At 46.5% G+C, this 26615-nt stretch overlaps 1 protein-coding gene across 5 annotated transcripts in view; it reads left to right on the forward strand.

Annotated features, from left to right (window-relative positions):
* FLI1 (Fli-1 proto-oncogene, ETS transcription factor) overlaps nucleotides 1-26615 on the forward strand; it is a 114151-nt gene that overhangs the window by 84277 nt on the left and 3259 nt on the right. For all 5 annotated transcript variants that reach the window (XM_034754440.1, XM_034754441.1, XM_034754442.1 and 2 more), the window contains 4 exons: nucleotides 2656-2724; nucleotides 23069-23134; nucleotides 24420-24482; nucleotides 25791-25838. In XM_034754440.1, the coding sequence (XP_034610331.1) occupies nucleotides 2656-2724; nucleotides 23069-23134; nucleotides 24420-24482; nucleotides 25791-25838 (246 nt within the window). The remainder of the gene's footprint in view (nucleotides 1-2655; nucleotides 2725-23068; nucleotides 23135-24419; nucleotides 24483-25790; nucleotides 25839-26615) is intronic.

Genomic DNA, 26615 nt, shown 5'->3' on the forward strand with positions numbered 1-26615 from the left:
ATCCCAGACCCCTGCCAGAGTGTTTGCCACTCTCCAGGTACAGCCAAGTTCTAAATACATAGGACCAGGTCTCCCAGAATAAGGGGGTTCAAATCATTCATGAGCAGTGGAGAGGGTCGCCGTGGTCACAGCTGGTCCATCCACAGCAGGGCAGGATTGCTCCCTGCACTAGGTCACGTCATCAGCCCTCAGTGAGAGAGGTCCCAGTCCCATTAAGAATGTGGCCCCCCCACACGCATACCCTCCTGAGTGGAGGCTCCTTCAGAGAGTTGCATTGAAAAGTCACCCCAGAAGCACATGCAGGGTAAATACCTGTAACAAGACAACCGTGAAATGCATATTACATGCCTGCCTTCAAGTGCTCCCACTGCGAGCATAGGAGTTCACGGGGGATGGGATCAGTGCTTAATTTGTGCCAGGACTAGCCAGGGCTGAGCGCCGGCACCTCTAGGTGTGGCAGTTCATAGCCTGGTACCTCTGGGCTTGCCACATCAGTATGAATGTAAAAAAATTCCTTTAGTTTCGGCACCTCTTTCATTACAAATGAAGCACTGGATGGGAAAAAGGGCCAATCCCCACCGGGGAGCCCCACATGTAGCCGACTTAAAGCATAAATCCTTCCCTCTGTGACGTGTTCTTTACCGTGGTACTTAATGCACTTCTATCTCAAATACATTTGCTTAGAGAAGGGACTGAGCAAAAAACCTGGGATCTGCACCAAAAACCCAGATCCAAACCCCTTGGAACACTGGGACCCAGATGTGCACCCTGGAAACGTTCAGATCCCACCTTCACAGCTCATGTCCATCTCCAATCTCGATGTGTGAAACAAGAAATGTTTCACAGCCAGAGGTGGGGACAATCTGGTTTGGATAAAATAAGAGCTCCCTCCCCCTCCTTTATGACTATAGTAGCTTCTAGAGGCGCTGTTGGCATAAGTGCTGTACAACCACATCTCTAATAATACCTAACTCTTAGATAGCACTTTTTAATCGATGGATGAGGAAACTGAGGCGTAGAGCAATGAAGCAAAGTGACTTAGCCAAGCTCATCCTGCATGCCTCTGGCAAAGCTGGGGCTAGAACCCCAGTATTTTGCAACACCACCTCCCGCACAGTAAGCCAATGTGACATTTGCAGGGGCATCAGTTTCAGGGCTGTGTTTTTCGTGTTTCTGCTGGAGGGAAGTGGGAGTCAAGAGCAGGACACGGAATAGGCATTCAGGACACCACCTGACACTGACTTGCTTTGTGACCTTGGGCAGATCACTTAGGGTATGTCTTAGGGTATGTCATCGGCGGGTAGCAATCAATCCAGCGGGGATCGATTTATCGCATCTAGTCTAGACGCGATAAATCGATTCCCGAGCGCTCTCCCGTCAACTCCTGTACTCCAACTTGGCGAGAGGCGCAGGCGGAGTTGACGGGGGAGCAGCAGCAGTTGACTCACCGCGGTGAAGACACCATGGTAAGTCAATCTAAGTACGTCGACTTCAGGTACGTTATTCATGTAGCTGAAGTTGCGTAACTTAGATCGATCCCCCCCTCCCTCCCCGCCCCAGTGTAGACCAGGGCTTAGACTCTCCATGCCTTCGTTTTGCCATCCGCAGAATGCCTAGAATACCGCTGCCGTGCACAGCGGCACTGAGAGGGTTAACTGACTGATGCATGCGAAATACTTAGCGATCCAGGCACAGCAGGTGCTGTAGGAAGTGCGGAGCAGGGATGGGTGGAACAGTCCAGATAAATGAAGAAGTGGCTGAACCTTCAGCTGAGACGGAAGGGACTGAAATCCTGACCCGTTAGTGAGGTTACCAAACTGCCCATTCACTTTTCCACCCGTTATTGTTGCCTGCCGGCTCCAGCCAGGCCCGGTAACAGCAACACCAGAGAGATGCTGCTACTGAGCCATCCCTAGACACTCTCTCTAACTTACAGAGGGGGGCGACTTATCCCAGGTCACATGTTAGGGCCTGGTCTACACTTCAGGTCAAGTCGACATAGCCACGTTGCTCAGGACTGTAAAAAGATCACCCCCCGGGAAGCCAGAGCTATGTGGAGGGAAGAATGCTTCTGTCTGTCAAGCCTGTCGCTCGGGGAGGTGGGATTCTTACACCCATGGAACCCCACCCCCTCTGTCTACACGAAGGGGTCATGCCGACAGAACTACAGCAAAGTCCACAGTGTAGACATACCCCAGCATCAGGAAGCCCTGCCTAGCGGCCTCCTACTCCACCCACTAGTTACAGTCCCAAACCAGAGCTGATAAGGGACCAGACAATTCGCTGTGGATGGTGATTCAGGCGCTTTCTTAGGAATAGATTTTGCACAAGCATTCAGGGCCAGATTTTCAAGGCTCAATGCCCACAGCCCGGGCCAGATTTCCCAGAGAACCCACCTCCCATTGAGACACCTCACTAATGGGTCAGATCCTCAGCCAAGTTCAGCATGCAGCAGCCCCTACTGTGACGTTTCCAGCCAGGGGTTCAGGAGAGCTCAGCACCCCTCGTGCAACCAACATACTGAGCTCTTGGAAAATCTGGCCCCTAGTTCCGGGTGATGACATCTTCCCATCCCTCCCTCCCCTTGGCTCTCCTCTGCCCTCCCGAAAATACACTGAATTCACATCACTGTAACCCCCTTTGTTTGCCTTCCAGGTAGCTCATTGCTGGTCTACAACACTCCAACCCACACAGAGCCCTCCTCACGACTCGCAGCCAAAGAAGGTCAGTCTGCTTTTTTTCTCTCCCGCCCCCTTTTCTTTTCTCTGTTTCCCACACTCTTCCCCTTCCTCTTTCTCCAGCTCACCATCTCTTCTCTCCTCTCCCTCTTTTAAATCCCAAAAGGGATTCAGCTCAGAGCAGAGAGGATCTAAACAAACTGGTTGCTTATGTGCATTTCCCGGCATAGGGACTGAGAGGCTCTGGGCCCAGATTCCCCTATGAATCCTTCCAGGGCACCGAGGTTTGCCTCCTTGCAGTTAGACGGTTCAGGCTTTCATCCTCCATGACTCACAGATATCCCAAGATGCACCCTCAAGAGATATATTGCCACACAGCCTCCCCCAGTGGCTGCACGTTAACCCTCTATGGAGGCATGCAGCCACCCGGGGGGAGATTGCTGCTGGTTAAATAACCGTCTAGACCTACGGGAAGCCTGCAGCAGGGGGTGGCTGCGTTCGCAGTTCTGATCCCAGATCCTGTGTTGAGTTCGCTATAGCTGTAGGGGAAACTTACCAGCTGCTTTTCCCCCAGCATGGCTTAGTGGGACTTTGCGTTATTCTACTCTCTATTCTGCAGTGGTTCAGTGTAAGCTTCACAATTTGCTGTAAATCCACTCCACAGAGGTGTAACACCCACCCCCCAACTCACAATCCCTCCCTCATACAGCTCCCACAACCTACATTATGCCATTCTATTTCCCCTAGAAAACACTCAATCTAAATCCCAGCTTCACCCTCCGTTTACAGGCCTAACCCCCTCCACCTACACAAAAACAAGCACAACATGTTTCAAAACCCTGGAGCATGCACCAAGAACGGCGAGTTTGGCTTCAGAAGAATCCTGTGGTTTGAGTAATAAATAATCTGTCTTCCTCTGTTCCTGGAATATTTCTGATTGTGTTAAAAACAGAGTCCACTGTTTTATGCCCATTGCATGAAAAGATGAGTTTCCATGCACACAGATTGCTGGTAACATCCCAGTTTGCAGACACACCCATGCTGAAATGCAAACCACCGCTTCGCCAGCCAGCCCCATTGCATAAGACTGCGTGATTGTCATTTTCACATGTGTTTGTTAGTGAATCAATGAACTGATTACACAGTTGCTGTTTTTTGCATGAACAGGTTTTAAACCTTGCTTTTTGCATGTTGCAGGCATTAGGTCAGCAGTTCTCCCTCTGCCCTCTGGTGAGCTGAACTCTGGTCCCAGTGTGATGCTCAAGGTGCTGTGTTGCAATAAGCCCTAGAACCAGAATCCTAAGCACCTATGATCACAGTGTTTTTCACATGAACCCTGATCAAACGCCAATTCTGGGGTCAGGAAGAAACTTGTTTGCACCTTTCTCTGAAGCAGCCGATCTTGGCTACTAGCAGGATACTGGGCTAGATAGGCCTCGAGTCTGACGCATGAATTCCCTCTGCAGTATTTCAGTTGCATACTGTAGCTGGGACTTAGCCAGCCTAGCATCACATCCATCCTTTGCCTTGGTTTCTCCTTCTTGGGTTCCCAAATAACTTCACATAGGCTTTCACATGTCAAGTGTGGGGCCTGGTTTATTAACCTTAATTTCAATAGGATACACAAAATCTTCCACCCAGCTTTCTCGCTGGCTCACAACCCCAGGTGCCATGTTCTAAGCCTTGTCCCAGCTCAGGCTTTTCTCCAGCAACCTTGCTCCCCACATAGCCTTCCTCACTGCCCATTTGCACGTCTCTGCCTGAAGCTAAAGAGATTGTCTTACCAACTGATCTCAGGTTGCCCTTATATTCCCCAGTCAGCCTGGGTCTCAGTCACATGCTCCCATCATATGACTCCTGGCCTTAGAGTGACCAGACAGCAAATGTGAAAAATCGGGACGAGTTGGGAGGTAATAGGAATCTATACAAGAAAAAGACCCAAAAATCAGGACATCTGGTCACCCTACCTGGACTCCTTCCCTTCACATGAAGAAATAGGGTATTCCCAGCACAGGAAAGTTTGAAACCCAACCCTCTTTGGGCTCTCATTTAAATGCCTAAATGGGAGTTGAGCTTTTCTGAAAACCTGGCCCCAATTGTGGGTGCTGAGACCTTCTGAAAATTCAGGTCTGACTGTATATCTTCCATGCAAGTGACCAGGTATTAGTTAAATCTTGGTATTTAACCAAAGGGTTGGAATCTGCTTATCATTTCTTTCCTTAGCAGTCTTATTTCTCTGCATTGTATGTAGGGCCCTCTTTGAAACATGCAAGTAATGTTTGTCCTTTAAAGATTTCAGCCTGTGCTCACACACACAGAGGCACAGTTTTCAGTGAAGCCAAAGGAATTTTTTGGTTTAACAGTGTTGTACTTCCCATCCTATCAGAAGCCATTTGTATTTGTAGACATGAGCCTGGCATGCAGGATAGCCAATGAACCAGAAGGGGGTGCTCACAGCACGGGACTCTGTTATTTACAATCCCTCTTCTGTGGAGACATTGATGCAGAAAAGAAAAAGAGGGGGAAAAAATCCACCTCACCAATTAGAAACCGGAGAATCCAGGTGATAAGAGTTTGGAGGGGATTTACATTTCAGGCCCGGAAACGTCCACATTGCATCCAAGAAGTAAAATTTTCAAAGACTGAAAAATGTTTGCAGTGTGTAAATAGACATGTTTGGACAAAAGAGCATCTGGGGGAGACTGGAGGACTCAGGGTAGTCACGTTATTAATTATTTGTGCTATGGTAGCTTGTCGAGGCCCCAGCCAGGTTTGGGGCCGCATTGTGCTAGGTGCTGTACAAACATATAGTCCCTGCCTCAAGGAGTTTACGATTAAAATAGACAGGAGAAAGGGGGAAAGTCCAAGCTCACACAGCAGGACAGGATTAGAATCCAGGGCAAGTGCCCTTCTTTGTAAGATACTTATCTGTCCCCTATTACTGGGGTATCCACATACCTCTCTGTCTTCAATGTATTTATAGCTTCATGTCCCTGTGAGCTAGGGCAGTGCTGTTATCTCCATGGTACAGAGGGGAAGCTCAGGCTAATAGATTTGCTCCTGGGCATAGTAGGAGACAGGACCAAGCACAGAGGGTTTCCTCTATCCCAATCAAATGGCCTGATTACTGGTCCATCCTACTTCTCTAGCTAGTACCCATGCTACTAGACCATGCTGGAGACTATTGTAGTATTGCCAAGCCTAAGCATGCAAAAATCTTGAGATGGGGCTTAAAAACCATGAGAGTTAACAAATAATATATTTTGGGTTCTTTTTATTTGCCGTCTAGTTTTTGAGCCTTTAGGATACAACCTAATCATGTTTTCAAGCTGTTCTCTGCAACTCTGAGGGCTAGAAACGTAGGTTTTTTTAAAAAAAAAATGAAAGCAGAGATTCTCATTGTGTCACTTGACTCCAAGAGCTGGGTCTTGAATAAAAATAAACAAATATTGGACAACTCACAAGAGGTGACACCACTGGTATTGGAAATCCATATTTAATTATGTAAATTACCCATATCCACATGGAGGAACTGAGGCACAGAGAGGTCAAGTGACTTTCTCAAGGTCTCACAGTGAGCTACTGTCTGAACTGGAAGTAGAACTCCCTGTCCCATACTTGGTAACCATGTGACACTTCTTCCCAGGGCCCAGAAATAGAACCCAGGAGTTCTGTCTCCTTTTCTCCTACTGTAAGTGCTAGTAACGGTGTCCTGACTTCCAGTCCTCTGCCTTGCCCACTAGGGGTGTGCCGCTACCCATGCTACCGTGGCTACATGGCTATTTATACTTGCATGAACTCGCTGAGAGCTAGCACACGTGTACGCAAGCAGGGGAACACACCCCTAGCTCATCAGGCGGACGTAGCCCAAGATCACAAATTTAAAGAGCGGCTGCGTGTGATGTCTGAAGATGCTCCATTTGACTAGATACGCTCTCTGAGCCAGTACTTCAGCACAGGCCTCTTTCCGAGTGCACCACCGTGCATTTAACCTCAAACATCTGCCCTGGTCCCTAGTTTCAGAGAGAGATGGATTAATGTTGCTGGTTACAGGTGCTGCTTTTGTCCCAAATATAGCCATCCACTTGAGCTGCCTATTCCCTGGTGCCCCCTCCTCTTTGCTGTCTCTGTATGAGCCAGTCGTCAGTTGATAAAACATGGCACATTACAGAGACAAAGCCAACCAGGCCTTTCTCCCACTCTCTTTCTACTCTAATAGTCATCTATTTAAAAATAATAAAAGCGTGGCTCGGTCCTGTTTGAATAAGAAAACACATAAGCACCCACTTGCCCACTATCCCCCCATAAACACAAACAGACACACACACATCCAGGGCGGTGCTCTTTCTGTCTGAGGCCAGGTGGTGTTGCTAAAAATAAAAGCAAGAGAGCGGGGATTCGGGCATGTTTGTTAAAGGGAGACCCTCCATGTAAAAATCACACTTCTCGCTGACTTCTTTTTTTGCCTACTATCATTGCAAGTCACACTTAAGATCGCAGAAAAGGAAGGAGATTAGAAGGAAAAATGAAGGATGGGGGTTTCCATTTTCCCCACCCCCAGTTTGTTCCTTGAGTGCATTTGACGGAGCTTCTAGTATTGTCAGTTTCACCATAGTCCGTTTCCCCTGTTATTTGTGTGGCTCTTTCAGCGAGTACCAAGGAAGGTAAAAACATTCTTGTTTAGTAGGAAAATGTGGCAGCAAAGCCATAGATATTAGCAGTGTTAGTACCTGACACTACTTTTATTACTGTACTACAGCTGTACCAAGAGGCCTCAGCTGAGCTTTGGGCCCCATTGCATTGGTGCGGTGCTGTCGCATAATATGAAACAGTCGCAGTCCCAAAGAGTTTGCAATCTAAACAGAGAAGTCAAGACTCTGGGAATTATGATGTCTGCATTTTACAGATGGGGACCTGAAGCACCAAGAGGTTAAGTAATTGGCCCAAGGTCACACAAGAAATCTGTGGCAGAGATCAGAATTGAGCCCAAGTTGCCTATACCTCAGGCTGGTTCTCAAATACAAGGCCTTTCTTGCTTCCTTTTAGCTCACTTTTTAAAATACCGGTATACTAGATTTCAAGTTGGCACTTCCTTTGGCTGGGAAATGCTCAGGTTAAAAATCATCCATTATTTTTCATGAAAATGTGTTTTTCCTTCCCTGTTTAACATCTCAAACGATTAAACATGAAAGAATTGATTTAAAATCTAATTTATGCTCTACCATTTAAGCTGTTCATTTATTTTCTGTCTTTCTCTTCTCTTTGAAAATGAAACAGACTTAGTTTCTTCTAGTCACTTTCACTTTGCAGCACAAGGCCCCAATGATTTGGATAGAGACCTTGCAGGGGAATGATTGTTTGGCTTTGTTCCTACTGAATTTAAGTAATAAATAATCATCATCACAGAAGAATTTTGACTGGCCCTAGTTCTTTGTAAATCTTGTTTTTACGAAATCTGAACCAGGGTCCAGTTGTGGGCTTTACTGTTGTTTCTTTGTGATTATTAAATTAAGAATGTATTTATTTGTTCAAAAGCTAGGATGGAATGATAAATCCTGAAGGCTGCGTTGGTTTTCATTGGGTAACGTCCTCATGTTGTCGAATGAGCAATCAGTGGACACATCTGCCTCCCCTTTGTCTGTCTGTCCTTGCTTCCTTTCTTTCAATCATTATTATAGCTGTTTGTATTCCATAGTGCCTAGAGACCCCCACCTAATATCAGGGCCCCATTGTGCTAGGTGCAGTTCAGACACACAATAAGAGACCCCAATAGACAAGACAGACAAAGGGCGGTAGCTAGAAGGGGAAACAGAAGTACAGAGAGAGATGAAGCAACACACACACAACAGGGTGGTGCAGAGAACTTGGTATGGAACCAAGATTACCTGTGTCCCAGCCCATTACTTGCTTCACTGGACCACACTGCTTCTGTGTCTGTCATAGCATCATAGAAGAGTCAGAGACAGAAAAGACCCTGTTAGCTTCTCTGGTCAACTCACTATATATTTCTTTGTGTGCTCTCTAGGAACGCACATGGATAATGCAAAGGATCTATTTATTCAAGGTCAAATGCAAAACACATATCTGATGCATATTCTTACACAATATAATACAAAATATATTCAATCCTTGTATCACGTGTCTGGGACCATTGCCCTATTGACGGTCTGGGCATCCTTTTTAAGGGCTACCTATCACTAAAGCAAACCCTTTGAAGAAGGGCTTTAGTCATTAACTAGCAAACAAAAATAGTCAATTTTCCATCAGGCGAAATGGACTAGTTGCAGGTTTCCTCTGCCTTAGATCCCTCTCCTAGTAAACACTTAAGCCTCTGTTTAAGCACATGCTTAAAGTTAAGTACATGCATAAGTGCCTTTCAGAATCGGAGTTTCACATCGCTCAACTTTGTACTGTACTGCAAACGTGGAAGGCAGGTGCTCATAGCATATTCATTTTCTCCTCTGATTATTTAGGCTCTGCTTGCACGCAGCTGCGGGTAGACAGACCCTGCTAGCTCTGCTCAGGCTAGCATGCTAAAAATAACAGTGTGGCTACAGTGGCATGGGCAACGACCCAGGCTAGCCACCTGAGTACAAACCTGCCTAACCCCCTGGGTACACACTTGTGCGGCTAGCCTCCGCCACTGCTATTTATAGCTCACTAGCTCAAGCAGAGCTAACACGTGTCTGTCTGCCCAGCTGCTGCGTAGACATACCCTTAGGGTCTTAAAGGACTCTGAACATTGAGTTTCTTTGCTCCTGAACCTCGTAAACTCTCAGATGTGCAGTATTTAGCATCATCGGTACAAATTGTCTTCAGCTGCCTTTGAGAAAGAAATTGCTCTAATGAGAATCATCAGGCTTTTTTGGCTGCAGAACAATTTTCTGGTAAATGAAATGAAGTTACTCTCCTGGCTAAATGGAGTGGTTTGGGCCCATCTAGTGCTTTTCAGTGGAGGGAAAGTCTGTTTCTTTTTCCATGACTTGGCTGTCTGGAGTGCTGGGTAGGATCGTGTAGATATCTGAGACATAAGAGAAGAATCTGGGCGCGCATTAATCCATGGAGACTCGAAATGACTTGGTAGCTCAGAAAACTCACACCTTACAATACGGTACCATTCAAATAGGGGTCTGCAGGGAAATGCAAAGCTTATGCATATATAAGTATGATTTAATCCCTAAGGGCTTAGCCCTGCAAAGTGTCCAACATCTGGCCCTGATCCAGCAAAGCACTTTAAATGGGTGCTTAATTTTAAGCATATACATATTCGCCCCCGAGGCCAATGGGACTGTGCTTAAATATATGGGGGAGCCTAAGAACAGTGCTGCAGTGGGACAGAGTGCTCAGCCCCTGGCAGGATTGAGCCCTTTCTTACCAAACATGCAGAAGCACTTTGTGTGGACGTGCGAGATTCCGTGTGTGTGTGCGTGAGTAGTGTGTGTCTCGTGCGTGCTAGTGCACGTGTGTTAAGATTTGCTCGTAGGAACTAGGGTGGGTGTTTGTGGAGTACAGAGGTGATGCATGGGGGGACGTGGGGGGAACGTGCCCCCCAGATTTCTGCCAGGGTTTATATGTCCTATCCTGAACCCCACTGCATATCACCAGAACCTTTAAACTGTGCCCACTCCTCCATCAACAATTATGTGTTGGTTTGCTTGTAGAGAGCTGTGGATGTGAAGGTTTGGGTGGAAGCGGCCTGTTTGTGTATTTGCAGGGTGTGGCGGATTTTGACGCGGATTGTGTGTGTGTTTTCAAAATCTGGAGGTCTTTCCCCTTCTCCCTCACTGTCTGCCCCATGCCAGCTTCATTCTCTTTCCTTCCACGCTTCTCCCCAACCTACTGCAATATAATTGAGTCCTAATGATGGCCAACATTTTCAAATCTGGGTGCCTAAAGTAAGGCTCCTAAATCCATCCATCCAAGTAACCATTACCCTTCCTTTTCTCCCAGCAAAAAGAGCTATTATTGTTTGCCCCGTGTGCAATCTTATCATCTAGCTGCTACTGAAGAAGGTTAGAGGGAAAGCAGATAAGACATGAACTGGAATTTCAAAGGATTAAATAGCTTCTAGTCAGGTGCCTGAATATGGATTTAGGAACCAAGCTTTAGGCACCCAGCCTAGAAAATTAGAGCTAATATGTGTCTGCTTGAGTTATGTACATCTTTGTGTGTGTATGCAGAGTAGGGTTATGCGTTTGTGTGAGCATGGTTTGCTTGCATGGCGTTCATGGTTGCATGGACGGGGTTATGAGGTAGGCATGGCTGCACATGTGCAGCAAAAGGCCATTTCATTCCATCAGGGCTTGACGGAAATCGGGAGACTGAAAATCCCCGAAATGTACAGACATTTTGAAAACATTTTCATTTTTCAATTTTCTAAAAAAACTTGATTTCGAAAAATGTAGGGATTTCATTAACTGAGCATTTTTGGTGTGAAGTTTTTCAAAATTTCAGGTTTTTTTCTTTTTTTTCAGTTTTGCAGCCAGAAAGCGGGGTGGAGAGGAATAAAAGAAAAAAAATGGGACACTGGAAAAATAGCTTTTTTATTTTCAGTTTTCATTAAAAAATTGCTAAATAAAAAAAAAAAAAACCCTGAAAATTCTCTGCTAATTTTTGTGTTCATAAACAAAGCCATTTTTTGACTAAGAAAAAGTTTTCATGTGAAAAGTATTAGCCAGCTCAAGCGACCAGAGGTTCTTTTTTTTGTATGTTGGTAACACTCCCTGTTTGTGTGGAAGGTTTTTGGACCACTTCAACTTTTATCCATGTCAGAGAATGTGCAGTGATAGCTCTGCGCCCTTTTAATTGTCTCTGAGTGTGACGATTTTTGTTGATGCTGTTTGTTCTCCTGCTGATGAAATACTCCTAATCCATTTTTAGTTCCATTGCACAGGAAAAGAGGAGGGTTGGTGGTTGGGTTTTGTTTTGGGGTTCTTGTTGTTGTTGTTTGTGTGTGTGTGTGTGTGTGTGTGTGTGTGGGCGTGCTTATTATGATGATGATTCTGTGGCCAAATGGGGATTTAGGATTCCAGGAGAGACGGTAGCTAGCTCTCTTGGTTTCTTTTCTTTTTTTAAAAATTGTTTTCCTTTGAAATTCCAGAGTTAGTGTTTTGTCTCCTTTCTCCCTGACCCTCTTCGGAGGCAGCCGTGTGTTTTTTCACCAAAAATACTTGAAACAAAGAATCGTTGTCTGTAAACCGTAGCAGGCAGGAAACCCAACTCACAGGGGATCGCTCTGAGCCAGCGCTGTCCCAGAGCTAGACTCCAGTTCTCTGAATTCAACCTGACAGCTTGTCTGGAGCACTTTCTAAGTAACCATTATCCTTCCTTTTCTCCCAGCAAAAAGAGCTATTATTTTTTTTGCCTTGGGTGCGCTGTGTGCTATGTTATCGCACATGTGTGTGTGGGTTACACATTTGCTGGGATGTGGTCACTCCCCCCAAAAGCTCTTGGAATCACTCAGGCTGTTTCCCAAGACAAGAGTAAATTTGTTTCTTGATAATGAGGCGAATGGGCAAATACTGTAAAAACAGCAGTGTGTGTGTGTGTGTGTCCTCCTTCCTTTTCTCTTATGTGAGTGTCTGTCTGCTTTCTCTGTGGAGGTGTTTGTGCATGTCTTTGCAGAATAAATATTTGTGGGTGTCTCTGTTTCTCTGTGTATTTCTTTGTATTTGTGACTGTGTATGTTTGGGGGAGTGTGTCTGTTTACTACTGTGTATGTTTGTGCCTACACCTGTACGAGTGTGTGCACGTGAGTGCTGGTCTGTGTGTCTGTGCTAGATGTGTATATGGGTGTGTGAGTGTGGGTGTGTTTGTGTGCATACACACATCAATATGTCTTGTGTGTACATACAAACTTACAAAGGCAGTTTTTCTTACAAACCTGAGTTTGGGAGAGATTGTCTTGATAGATATTTTGGCTTCCACTTCCACTCTGCTCGGTTCTTTGGCCGAGGTCCAAGCAACAAGCAAAACATTTCTCGGTGCTTGCTCCTTTTCTTTGTAATGTGTCATAAGCTGTGTGTAGGGTGGTGGCGAATCCAGACAGGAATCAAGAAGTTCCACTGCTCTAAGGCTCTGGGATGTTTTTCTAGGCAAGCTCTCACAATGGGGGCTGTCGCCTATGGCCCCCAAAAATCACAGAGCAATTTTGATTCCTGCAGGCAGGGCCATTGCTCTGAAGAAGAGAGCGAAACCCAGGCTCAAGGTTTTCTAGCTGAGAGAGGTTTTAGTTACATGTCACCTCCAGCGGAATCAGCTTCTGCAAGGGAGGAGATCAGAGAGGAATACAAAGGAGTGACCCACTTCAGAAGAAATCAGAAGAAATCAGAACTGCCCCCCAAGCATTTGCCCATTGCCAGAACCTGAACAGAACCTTGCTGAAGGTGTTGAACCATGAGAACCAGGGCCTGTGATCTGGAAACTTCTCTTAGTTGTCCAAAGAAAGCCTCGTCTACCTAATCCTCCTGATCTGGTGATCTATAGCAGACGCCTACCTTCACCCTTGTTGCTCTTACCTCTAAACTTAACCCAAAGGCTCTCAACAGGCTTTTCTCCAGTTTCATATTGGAGCTCTGAGCAATCATACCGCTCTCTTACATACAGTGCAACTCCTCCACCTTTTCTACCCCAGCTGTCCTTCCTGAACGGTTTATATCCATCTATGACAGTGCTCTAGTCAAGTGAATTACCCCACCAAATCTCTGTTATTCCAATCACATCATATTCCTTGACTGTGCCAGGACTTCCATTTCTTCCTGCTTGTTTCCAAGGTTTCTTGCGTTCGTGTACAGGCACCTAAGATAACTAGCCAATTGCCCTATTTTCTCAGTATGAATCAGGAGGCCTCCCCTGTTGAACCCTCCTCATTGTGTTTCCTCCTCATTGTGTTTCCTCCTGGTATCCCACTTCCCCACTTACCTCTGGGCTTAGGTCACCATCCCCAAGCAAACCTAGTTTAAAGCCCTCCTCACTAGGTTAGCAAGCCTGCCTACGAAGATGCTCTTCCCTCTCTTCATTAAGTGGATCTCATCTCTTCCTAGCAATCCTTCTTCCTGGAACAACGTCCCATGGTCGAAGAATCCAAAGCCCAGTCTCCAACACCACCTGCGTAACCATGCATTTACCTCCACAATTCGATGGTCCCTACCTGGGCCTCTTCCTTCAACAGGGAGGATGGCGAGAACACAACTTGCGCCTCAAACTCCTTTATCCTTCTTCCCAGAGCCATGTAGTCTGCAGTGACCCATTCAAGGTTATTCTTGGCAGTATCATTGGTGCCCACGTGGAGAAGTAAAAAGGGGTAGTGGTTGATGGCTTGATCAGTCTCCCCTAGTTGTACTGAGATGCTAAGGAGAGAGGCAGGATGGCCCAGTGGTTAGGGTGGTAGCCTTGGACTCAGCAGATCTGAGTCCTGTGTGTCCTTGGGCAAGCTGCTCTGTGCCTCAATGCCTCAATTCCTCATCTGTACAATGGGAATACTAGCACTTATGGGGTGCTGGGGGGATAAATATGTTAAAAGATAGTCAGTTGCTCAGAAACTATGATAACGGGGCCAAGCAAGTACCTAAAATAGACAGGTTATAGAATTATTTTTAGTGAACTAGCTGCTGCCCCTACTGGATAGAATCAGAACTACTCAACTGTGTGCCTGAGCCCCTATACTACTTGGTGATTCACCTTTAGAACAAGTGGTAAGGGGCTGTGCTTTTGAAGCAGGGAACTCTGAGTTCTGTCCCTGTTGCCACAGTGAAGAGTTTTGAGTAGCCTGGGCAGGATAGTGACAGAGGATGTGGGTTTGGTATAGCATAAGCGCTAAGTATTTATTATTACTGTTGTTGATGATGATGATAATGCCATTATAAGGTACTGTTAATTTAAATGTAAGGTGTGCAGGTGTTTAGGGACAGGCAGTACTATAAATAAAATATTTCACAGAAAGTCATAGTGCAGTGATTAGTTATTGAAAAATATAACACCATTAAATAATACAGAATAATACAAAGGGTTACAGATACTAAGTGCCAGATTTTTAAAGTTTCAGCACCCACAATTGGGACGCTCATGTGGCTCCCATCTAGGCACCTAAATAAAGGCCAGATTTGCAAATGAGCCCACCAGTCAATGTGCACTCAGCATGCTGAACTCTTTTGAATACACAGCTCTCTTTAATTCAGCTGCAGCGTAGCAAAGGAGAGGAATAAAGGGGGGTAGGTGGGGACCAACGGCATGTTTCCGCAGAGATTGTAAATGAGCTGGAGCGACACGAGGAGGGTGTTCAAGACACAGGGCACTGCGGAGGAGAAGTCTCTTGCACCAGTACTGCAGTGGCGAGGAAGTGAGGAGGCAGGAATGCATACCTCTCTGCTAAGGGCTGGATAGCTCCCAAGTATTGGTAGAGTGGATCCAAGGGAATGATGGGATTCCATGGGGAAAACCTCACCTGTAGACTAGAAGCTCTTCACTTCCTCCCTCACAAGCATGATCTAAGCATGTGAGTCTAAGGGGAGCTCAGCATGGTGCTACTTTAACAGTTGGCAGCATAGGTTTCATGTGGCATGGGTTGAGAGCATGTGGCATGCAGCCTTAGGGACATGCAGTGCTTGGGCAGAGTCCACAACCAGTTACATTTACTGCCATCATTTAAAATGGTGCATCTGACATTCCAGAGTGGGGGTTGAGGTGCCTTTGGTTTCCCTCGCCGCTCCAGAAACCTACTGTCTACGATTCCTCATTCAAAAGGGTTGCAAAAATACACACACATGCCCCGGGCGTAAACACCAGGGGATTACATGCCACAGAGTGTCGGGACTGGGAACTCCAGGACTTGGCCTGCAGTTCCCTGCAACTCTAGTTTTAACTTGCTCCCATGTGCACCCCCTGCTCCCAGGTACCAGAATCATGCCAGCCCCAGCCGCCCTTCTCTCATTAGGAGTGAAGCAGTGAGGTCTCGTGCTCTCTGCTCTCTCTTTCAGCTTCTTTTCCGTGGTCATTCAGATGAATCACACAAGCCTGCATCCCACAAAGGATGCCTGACCCTGCTTTTCCATTTAGAGCCAATCATCTAAATTCCAGCCACCCAGCCAGGAGCTGTCTCCCTACTGAGGCCGAAGGACCCACTGCAAAAAACAATGCGTGTTCCATTCAAAGAATCCCACAGGCCATTTCAAGTTCTCAGCCCTCTTCTCCTTCCATTGATTTGCATCTGAGGGGTTTGTGAGGCTGGGTACAGGCCAGGCCTGGGTGTTCCAGGACCCTATTGGAAATCAGATGTGCAAGATCCACCCCATTGTGGACTGCTCTGTAGGCAGGTTGGGTGAGAGTGTGGGGGAATGCTGGATTCCTAGTGCCTTAGATGCCTCAGTTTCTCCATCTGTAAAATGGGGATAATTTCACTGGCCTGCTTTGTAAAGCTCCACAGATGAAAAGTGCTGTGTAAAAGTGAGGTGTTGTTATGCTGTAGCTGTATAAATAGGATAGACTAAGCCAAAGGCCACCAATAGACAGGGCTGGTAATGGAGGCAGTGTGGTCTAGTGGCTAGGCCAATAGGCTAGGACTCAGGAGACTTGTACTCTAGTCTTGGTTCTGACCCTGCCCAAGTGGCTTTACCTCTGTTTCTGCTCCTAGCCTTTGTCTAGCTGGTCTGTTTAAAGTGCAAGTTCTTTGGGGCTGGGATTGTCTGTTACTAGGTGTTTGTACAGAACCTGGTACATTGGGGCCGTTTGGTGCTACTGTGATTACATGCTAAGCGGGTGCTCCTTGGGAACGCGCTGAGTGGGAAGGAGCCCTGACTCGGAAGCTAGCTGCTGCCAGTGATAAATGGGGTGTGGTTCTGCTGTTTAACAGGGCTCATGCATGTGCCATGATTCCAGGGACTTAGCCTGGCTGTGCTAACCCACCAAGAAGCAGACTGCAAGGTTGTGCAAAGCAGCTTGATCCCGCAAGGTGCTGAGTGCCTTCTGGGAGCACCCTCAACCCTCACGGCAAGGCCCACACGTGCAGGACGGTGGGAAACGTTCCAGTGCCTCCTGGGGCTGTTCCTCTAATCTCCTCCAAATGCTCCGTGCACAGCAAGGGAAGGTTAGCAAGGGAGGCATGTTGGGAATGGGATTAGCTGTTTGGACGCCGCAGCATTAAACAATACTATGAAATCCCAGGACCCCAAACCACTTGGGCACCCAGGGCAGAGCCCCACTGACCTGTACGTTAATCCAGTCCTGACGCTGCCAACCTGTTTGGCATCAGAGGGCCACAGTTCAGACCCATCATTTCACAACGGGGCTTCTTGCTTAGCATCCCAGGTCCAGAGCGGTTGGGCTGTGCTTGGCTGGGAGACCTCTGGTCCTGCCGCAGGTGGAGTCATGGACTGGTAGGTGACGCTCTCCTCTGCTGAGTCAGTACGGCCCCAGAGTTCTGTGCTGCTGCGTTCCCAAGAAGGCACACAGACAGATATTTTCTAGAGTGTCTCGGCACCTCTCACCTGTGGATTTCACTGGGAGTTAGGCACCTAGGCGCCCTTGGGAAAAAACTGGCACCTATCTGCATCTTAGGCACCTAAATCCCTTTAAAAACCTGACCTCGAGCCCCCTGGGATCCAGCTGGCAGGAAGGTGCCCTAGAAAGATGAGATCGTTATCACAAGCCACTGCACATGTGACCCAACCAGCGCTGCATCCGGCAAAATCAAAAGGCCTTGCAGAAAGAGGCCCACTGCCCGTGCTTCCCCCCGAGTGTTTGTGAGAGCGACGCTGACTAGCAAGTCTGCTCCCCTGACTCTGGTTTGATGGAGTAAGCTCCTAAGGAGGCAGCGGGATACAGGAGCTGTCAGCACTCACTGAGCAGCTGGGGAAGCCAAGGGACTGTGAGCTCCATTGTTCAGTGGGAACGCTGGCCCGCCACGGCACCCTCAGCCTTTCCGATTTGAAAAACATCACTTTTTCCTTTTTAAAGCTTTCTTTTTTTTTCTGGGGGATTTATTGTCCAATCTCTAATATCCTGAACAGGGACTTCCTGATACCATGTTCTCTCAGTTGGCAGGCAGACTTCAGGGGCTGATGGGAGTACAGCAGGGGATCCTGAGCTGTTAACATTTGATCAGGGATTTTTTTTTCCTCTGGGGAGGGAAAGGAGCATCTGTGAACCCCACCCCTGTGCCAGAAGCTCTGCACAGGATAACTCTGTTGGGCACTAAGGGCATGACCTTACATCAGTTAAGCCAGTTGGAAGTTTGTTGTTGACTTCGGAGTGCGCAGGATCTGAAGCTCTGAGATCTGGGAGGGGAGAAGGGTCAGAGGAGGTGGGCACTAGGTCCTGCTTCAACTGTGCTCTCATCCTAGAAACCACTACCAGAGCTCACCTCCCTGGCACAGCAGGGCAGCAGACTTAGGGCCTGAGCCTGCCCTCCTTGACTTCAACCGGAGGATGAGCCAGGCCTTCCCACTGCTTATTGTGGGCCTTAAGGGCTTGATTCACCACTCTGTTATTTCACTTTTACATCAGCGTAGCTCCATGGAAATCATTGGTCTTCACACCTGGAGTAACCTAGCAAGGAATCAGGAATTCCATTGGGGCCCTATCCTACCAAGTCCTGTGTGCTATTGGCTTCCTCTTCAGTCAGGAGGAGGTTCATGGGGAGGCAGTTAGGGTGAAAGGTTGGAACAGAGGGCTGAGAACCAACTTCAGGATTCTGATTCTACCACTGTGTGACTTTGGGTAAGTCATGTCACCCAGTTCCTCAGTTTACCCTCCCATATAATAGCACCTGGGGAGGTGCATTTACAAATGTGAATAAATAAAATTACACTAATGATGCCTCACCTCCTTCCAAGGCATGTTGCGAGCATGAAGGTTTGCAAAGCTGTTAGATCCTCAGTTGAAAGGTGCTATGAAAGTGCAAAGTGTTATTAATATCCTGTACCTTGCCTCTAATAGAGTCTGCATTCATTCTGGGGAATTTCTGGATATAAACCAGACAGCTGCAGAATGACATTTCTTGAAAACATCTATGATTTATTTTGTGCTCTTTAATTCCATTTTGTATTGAATACACGTTTGTCACAGGGCTGCTGTTCAAATGGGCCTTTTAAGTCTAAAACAGACCTAGGGCAGGCGTAATTTACTTCAGCAGGCGTAAACTGGCCTAGCTTAGCTGAAGTCAATTGCTGATTTACACCAGAAGAGGACCTGGCCTCGTATTTTTAAATTGAAACTCTGTAGCTTGGAGCATTTGAGTGTGAAAATTGAGCCACTTTACGACAGATAACGACTCTTTGCATAACTAACCGTCTGGCCAGAGTTCTGTAGAATCTCTTCGAGCCACTGGGCATCAGATCCTGGGAACAATATTGTTTTTGCAGAAACCCGAGTCTCTGGATGGGTTCCCTGGCTCTGCCTTTTCCATTTTGTTTTAAACACGTTCAGCTTTAGATTCTGGGACTAGAAGCTGGCCGGGCTGCTGTGGTTCGTTCACATTGCACAACTTTTTGAGAAGAAAAAAAAAAAAAACGTTGGCAGATTTGATTGTTTTGTTTTTTGAGAGAGGTGGAAACTTGCACTGCTTGAGAGAGAGCACAAGTGAGCTGTTTTCCACAGCAAAACCTGCATGACTGGCTGTTGTGCTGAAACTCTCTCACCCCTTGTGCCACACAATGGAGGAACTATTTATTAACCTTATTCAACCCCCTTCCCAATAGCACTGAAGGGGCTTATGGGGTATTAATCCTCACAACCCACCCCGAGAGGCAGAGAAGTATCTTATCCCCATTTTGTAGATGGGGAACCGAGACAAAGGGAGATTAAGTAATTTGCCCAAGGTCACACAGGAGGAGAGAGGGGGGAATTGAACTGGGTTTTCTGACCACTACTGTAATCATAACACCACCCTTGCACTCCCAAAATCAGCTGCCTTGAAAAAAGGGTGCAAAGAAACCAGCACAGGGAGCTTTAAAATGATTAATGACTTTAACGTCATTCTGGGCAATCTCCGCCCAAGAGCAGATCCTGAGCAGGTGTAAATCAACCTCATTCGGTAGAAGTCAATGCAGCTACGCCAGTTTACACCTGCTGAGAATCTGGCCCTCTGTGTCTTGATCCAGTATTTTTGATCGCAAGAGCGAGCACGGATTTGCAGTTAAAGCGTTGGAATGGCAAGCAGGAGATGTGGGCTACACTCTGGATCTACGTGACCATGGGCAGGTCACATTCATAGAATCATGGAATATTAGGGTTGGAAGAGACCTCAGGAGGTCATCTAGTCCAACTCTCTGCTCAAAGCAGGACCAATTCCCAACTAAATCATCCATTGCTGCTCCATACCTCAGTTTCCCCATCTGTAGAATGTGGCTAATCATCCAGGCCACCGCTATGGAGTGCCTGGGATCTTTAGACGCAAAATGTTCTACTGTTATCTTTTCTTTTTTGTTGTGTTGATTCACTGTGGATCAGCCAGTCATGTCGTGTGCATTGGCAAGGTTCTGCTTTCGGCCCCTAACCCAATCTAGAAATGATACTGTAGCTCATGGGATCTGAAGGTGGTAAGTTGCGAGCTGAACCAGAAAAGTTGAAAGAAACTTAAAACTTCTCTGGATGCATCTCAGAAACACCCCCCTTCCTTCTTTAACTGGAGCTGGGCCCACCCACTGCAATGCCACTCTGCCGTCTTCCTGTCGCAGTTTTAGTGGGACTCCCGGGCCTTAGCTTGTTAGCAAATGAGGCCAAAAGCTTAGAGTTAATATGCAGTTTTATATACCTGCCAAGGATTATCAAAGGGGAGGAATGAAAGTCACTGGCTGGCTGCCAAGGATAGGGAAGAAGAAGCCATTTGGTTACAAGGGGAATGGGCTACAATTTAAGCCTTATCTATTGTGCTCTGATTTCAACCACTACCATACAGACACTGGTGCAAGCCCCTAGTGTAGACAGCACAAGGTGCAATTTCCACCAATGGTTTCAAGCAGGGGAAAACTCCACTGGTACATATATAGCAGCTTTGCTTGTTTACCCCAATGGCTCTTAGCCGGGTAGAAAGGTTCACTTGGTAAAATGCAGCTGGGAACCAGTCCCCAGCACTGCCGCTGGAAGAACAAGAAACCCAGACTGGCCTCCGTCCTTGAGAGATGTCTTGTCGGATTCTTAATGCACAGTGGGTTGTTTTTAAGTCTGACCTATTTGCAGCAGGGATTGTGGTTTCTATTACAAACAACAGTAAAATAAAAATAAAAACGGACAAATTAAATGAGCTCCTTTCCCCCCTTTTCTCTCTCTTCCCTCTGCTCTCCTCCACGCTCCCTCTTTCTGTTTTTCTTTTCATGCCAATAACTAATTTAAAAAACTGAAGAGGCTTTTGCAGAGCCAGATGGACTGGGCGACTGCACGTGGATTTTTCCACAAGGAGATTCGCTCCGGTCTCCTTGCTCTTCTCCAGCCCCAAACGATGAGACTGGACAAGGGCATGAGCAGCGCCACCTCCTGGCTCTTATTCACTCGAGGGGTTGCGGAAGCAGTTGGGGGGCAGCAGTTCCTCTGTTGAAGTGCTTTCTGATGAGGATGATGGTTATTTTTAATGTTGCGGGTTAGCGTGGTTTTTATGGTTTCTTTGTTGTCCACAAGAAGACTTTGGAATCCTTTTTGGTTTAAAGTCCTGGTTTGATTCATGTTGAATAACCTAATGGCTCATCCTTTCGCTACCTCTAAGTCTGGTCCTTGAGTGGTTTTTCTGTCCAGCCACTCCAGGACAAGAGTGAGAAGATGGGCTGGGGAAAACGTGGATTGTGAACTGTTCAGCAATAACAATAAAAAAAACTAGGGATTTAAAATGCAGGATTCCGATGACACATCGTTGCCCCAAGCCAATCCTCACCCACCAGTGTTGCTTGTTGTGAAATCAGAGCCCATTGTTTTTCCCCCTTTCTCTAACACAGTGCTTTGCCGCACCCTTCCAGGGCCCCTTCAATGTCCTTGGAAGGTTTCCTGCAGCTTCCAAATCAATCATGGGCTAGATCCTCACTTGATGTCAATCGGCATGAAGCTTCGCTGATTGACACCTGCTGTGAATCTGGACCCATAACTCAAGGCTGCCCATGATCCACAGTGGTCAGAGACAGAAAAAACTTGCTGTGGTCACCATTCAGTGTTTAGCAAGGTTCTTTCTTCTAAGTGTGAGGAAATAACTGTGGCATCTCAGATACTCCGTGCAATAATAAGTGCTGGGAAATGTTGACTTTTTAATGGCAGCTACTCTACCAAGTCATCTAGTACATCTCCCTGCAGAGACCTAGATTTTCCAGGGCTTTACCCAGGTCAGCTGTTAAAGTGCATGGGCTTCCACCCTTCCCCTTAGGAGCCCAGTACAGCTCCCCATCAGGATGTTTTTCATGATCTCCATTGTGAACTTTCCTTTCCGTCCAACCTCTCCTAAACCATGAACAGTTCCTCTGTTTCCTGGATATTTACCAGTTCTTAAGGCAGGCTCCTTGGGATCCATGTATGGTAACCAGATGTCCCGATTTCATAGGGACAGTCCCAATATTTGGGGCTTTTTCTTATATAGGTGCCAATTACCCCCCACCCTCAGTCCTGATTTTTCTCGCTTGCTATCTGGTCACCCTAGATCCATACCACACAATCACAGGGCAGGCAGAAGAAGCAGCGAGGCAGAAGAACAGGCGGCTGTGCAAGGCACACCTGATTGCAGCCTCGCGATGCGCCAGGAGGATGAGCAAGGGCTCTGGAGTGGAAAGAAGGCACAGATATATGGGTGTATTGGGGGCAGCTGAGAGGCAGATTCTGACTAGACAGAAATTCAAATTTTGTTGGGTTCAGTTTACATTTAGCCTCAGTCCACCTCATCTATTCCCATGAGACCAGATGGTGCCTGACACTAGCACAGGTGTACAAAACGGGGTGGAGGGCACTAAGCGCTTTTGTTTTCCTCTCTGCCCTCCATTGCCAACTTGTGCCCCCCGCAGGAGTCAAGCACAGGCCCGGTCCATACTACCACCACCTGTGCAGGGAGGAGATGGAGGCCCAGGCATCACCCCTGCTCCCACCCTCTGCCAGCCACCCTTGCACAATGTCTTTCGAAGCTCCACCTGTCCCATGCCATGTCTTATTATTTAACATTCATATTGTGGCAGTGCCTACAGGTCAGAGAGGTCAGAGTCCCATTGTGCCAGGCACTGTACAGACAGATCAGAAATGACAGGGCCTACCCCAAGGCCCTTGCACTATAATGGACAATACATAACAGGTGGCTGAAACACATATGTAGGCCAGGGCATGGAGACAAAGTAACTAAAGCGTGTGTGAAATTTCCTAAGCAATAATCACAACTAGCCACCTGTCTAGCCTTCCTGGCGCAATCTGAACTCAACTCCTCCTTCGTTTGTCATTAGATCCTTCCTATGATGCGGTCAGGAGAGCCGGATGGGGCAATAACATGAACTCCAGCCTCACCAAAAGTAAGTAGCCATGTTGGGGTGGCAAATTCTGATGCAGAGGATCGAAACATGGTCATGAGTTGGGCAAGGTTTGGTTTGCTTGTTGTACAGGCATCAGAATGAGTGAGGATCCAGGCCCTATTAACTTCCAGTCTCTTGTGAGACTTAATTCATTGGAGCCATCCTTACGTTGGGCCAGATTCTGATACAATTAATCATGATGAATAACGCCGTACTCCAATACCTTACTACTGCTCAAAGGAGAAAGGTGCCACTCACCAGGAGAAAGAATAGCAAATACTGGCCCTTAATATTTGTAAAGCACATTGAAGTCATCATATGGATGATCCTATAGACATGCACATTATTCTAGTTGTTAATTATTTTCATAATTCATATAATTTTGCAATACTACAGGGTGGGGCCGGATTTCCTGCTGCCCCCAAATGGTAAGTTTATGCCCTGAAGGAGGTGGATTGCTAGCCCATGCGATTTTTTATCTTAGCTAGTATAACTGTCTGTCACTGGGGCATATTCTGCTCTTCTTTCACTGGTGTCACATGTCCTGGGGCCACAAGTTGTCCCTGAGCAAGATATTACTCAGCTGGGGTAAGGCTGGCAGAATTTGGCCCTAAATCAGTACTTTCTGTTTAGGAGCTTTATGGAAAATGCTCACTCAGAATGGGAAGACCATCCTTTGTTTTATAGCATTATCTCTGTTATCAGTGAGGATCTGAATGTGTGGAGCAGATGCTAGGGCTAAGGTTGAACTGATTTGTAGTGCTGGTTGGGAATTATTTGACCAAACTTTTTTTTTTTTCTTCAGAAAATGTTGATTTTCCAAAACCAAAATTGTTCATGGGAAAGGCTCATTTGGCGAATTTCCCGTTTCAAAAAAAATTCCAGAAAAAAGTTGAGAAATCGTTGACATCCCATTTTGCCCTTTTCGAAACAAAAAATTCCATTTTTCAATTTGAAGCAACCGTTGGTTTCAAAATTTAGGTTAACTGAGAGTAAAAAAGAATCTCAAAAGGTCAAAATGAAGCATTTAGTTGGACCTGATTCAAAATTATTTAAAATGTTTCCATTGATGAAAATTGTGATTTTTGACTTTTCATCCCTGTTCATCAGGGTAATAAATATGTATGAAAATTCAACAATTCCCATATGACCACAAAACTGTTTCCTGCCGATCTCCACTGGCTTGGTCATGTTCATGTATACACTGTATCCATCTTGTTCCCTATTTGTTCCCTCTCCTCTGCTTGCAGTACATCTAAGATCTCACTTTTTTCTGTTATTACAGGTCCCCCGGTTGCAGGGACTCAAACTGTGAATAAGAATACAGAACAGCAACGGCCCCAACCAGGTAAATGTGTCCAGTGTGTGCTCGGCTGTATCCCATAAACTTCATTTCCCAACCTGGTATTGTAATGTTTCAAGCAAGGACAGTCTTAGGCACAAGTTAAGAGGGCTCAAACACTTATAATACTCGGTCAACTCTGTTCATCCACCAACAAGGCTTATCCAAAACCCCTTTCTTCTGGCTGCTTATTGACGCCCCTCCCCCCCATTTAAAAGAGATGTCCCTGTATCAGCTTTGTCATGTGCAGTGTCCAAAATCCTTAGTGTCAGCTGCTTTGGTATCTCCTTTGACATCCCACAGCAGGCAGTGTAAAGGATTCTGAAACAGCTAGTCAACGGAGCTGCTTCTGCCACTGTGGTGAAGGGTCTACGGGCTGGAGTCTAACCTCCCTTACACCAATATAAATTGGGAGCATCTCCAACAAAGTCGACAGAGGTACACCACTATCAAAGCACCGTAAATAAGAGAATCAAGTCCTATCAGGCTTCAAGCAGTGATACGTCTTGCTTGGGTTTCCCAACGGGTTGGGTTTCCCAACTAAATGGCGCCCTCTCAGTGTTCTGCACAGCTTCTTTGTAGCTTTCTTTGTTAGGGTGTAAAGTCAGCCATGAGCCAATACCAAAGTCCAAGGGACAATGAAGGGAAGTAAAGAGATTACAGCAGTGGGGCCCCAGGAAAAGGGGGGAGATTCAATCCTAATAAACACATGATGGAATTTCTAAAAAGCATTCAGCAGGAGCCTCATTCTGCTTCCGTTAGCATCTGCAGTAAAACACCCATTGACTTTAGTCAGAGCTGAGTTGGACCAATCTTCCATTGACTTCATTGGGAGCAGAGCTGAGCCAATATGGAGTGTTTTTGAAAATCCCACCTGCACACAAGAAGAGGAAATAATCAGCTCAACTAGAAAATGAAGCACATTTAAGCAAGTGGCCCAACTGCTCACATTAAAGCAAATGTATTTGCTCTGATCCAGTCGTGTTGTGCCGGCCTGATGCTATGTTTTCATGCAGCCAACTGCTGTGGCTGGTGCTGTGGCATGTGTCCAGTGGGGATTTTGATCTCAAAAAGTGGGATACTCTATGAAAACAGTGCAGCAGCCACTAGGTTATTAAATCCTCCCTAAGTAATGTGCATCTGTTCATTAAACAACATAAGAGGCCAATGGGACTGATTTGTGGGAGGGGAGTGGCAATGTAAAAAAGGAAGGAAAATGGATATCTGGATTATTCTGGTTAAGAAAAATAGAGAAGTGCTTTGTTTCTTTTTGTGCAGTAGAGTAAAGAAATGATTTCTTGTCTCTTGGTTTAGATCCCTATCAAATTCTGGGACCCACCAGCAGCCGCTTAGCCAACCCAGGTGAGTTCAGTTTGGGACACCAGACCACTATCTTAAAAGCAAATCCCAACTCCTGTTTAAAGGGCCAACTCTCTCATGTGCCACTGCTCCAGACTCGACTGATCATAGCTTTTGTCCCTCTGCTGCTTGTGTAGAGTATATGGGCCATTGGATTGAATAGGAGTGGATCCCACATCTGTCCTTACCACTGTCCTCTGTGCTGGTCATGGCAGCTGGTGTGGAGAATTTCTTCATGATCCCCTACATGGCTGTACTATTGGTAGCTTCCATGTGCAGTCCCCACCGTGGGCCTTAAATACAGTAGTAAGAAGGATCTTGAGTGACTGTCTTCCCCAGGAGTGACATTTCACTATTATAAGGCCAGGGTGGACAAATGATATAGTAAAAGGACTATGCAAGAGTAAAACTGGGTGGATAGGGCCAAATAGTCTTTGTTTGAATACAAACAATTAAGTCACTTCTTCGGTATTGGACACCGCATGAAGTTGCTCAACACAAGCATTCTACCCTTCTCCCTCAAAGCAGCTAACCAGATTTGAACCCAGGAACTTTAATACTACGCCACAAAGTAGAAGTCCTAAATTGCTTAAGCTCTTAGCTAGCTTCTGTGGACACCATTTGCAGGCTTGCTATGTTTACACAATGACTCCCTGATCAAGTCATCTACAGACCTCTGGTAATAGGAGCAAGATCATGAGCATCTCTTGCTTGAGCTAACAGACAAGGTCAATTAGCATCGAGGCTGTTGCAATCTCGTAAACCTCTTTACATGGCCCA

Source organism: Trachemys scripta, chromosome 21 (assembly GCF_013100865.1).
Source record: "Trachemys scripta elegans isolate TJP31775 chromosome 21, CAS_Tse_1.0, whole genome shotgun sequence".
Lineage (NCBI taxonomy): Eukaryota > Metazoa > Chordata > Testudines > Emydidae > Trachemys > Trachemys scripta.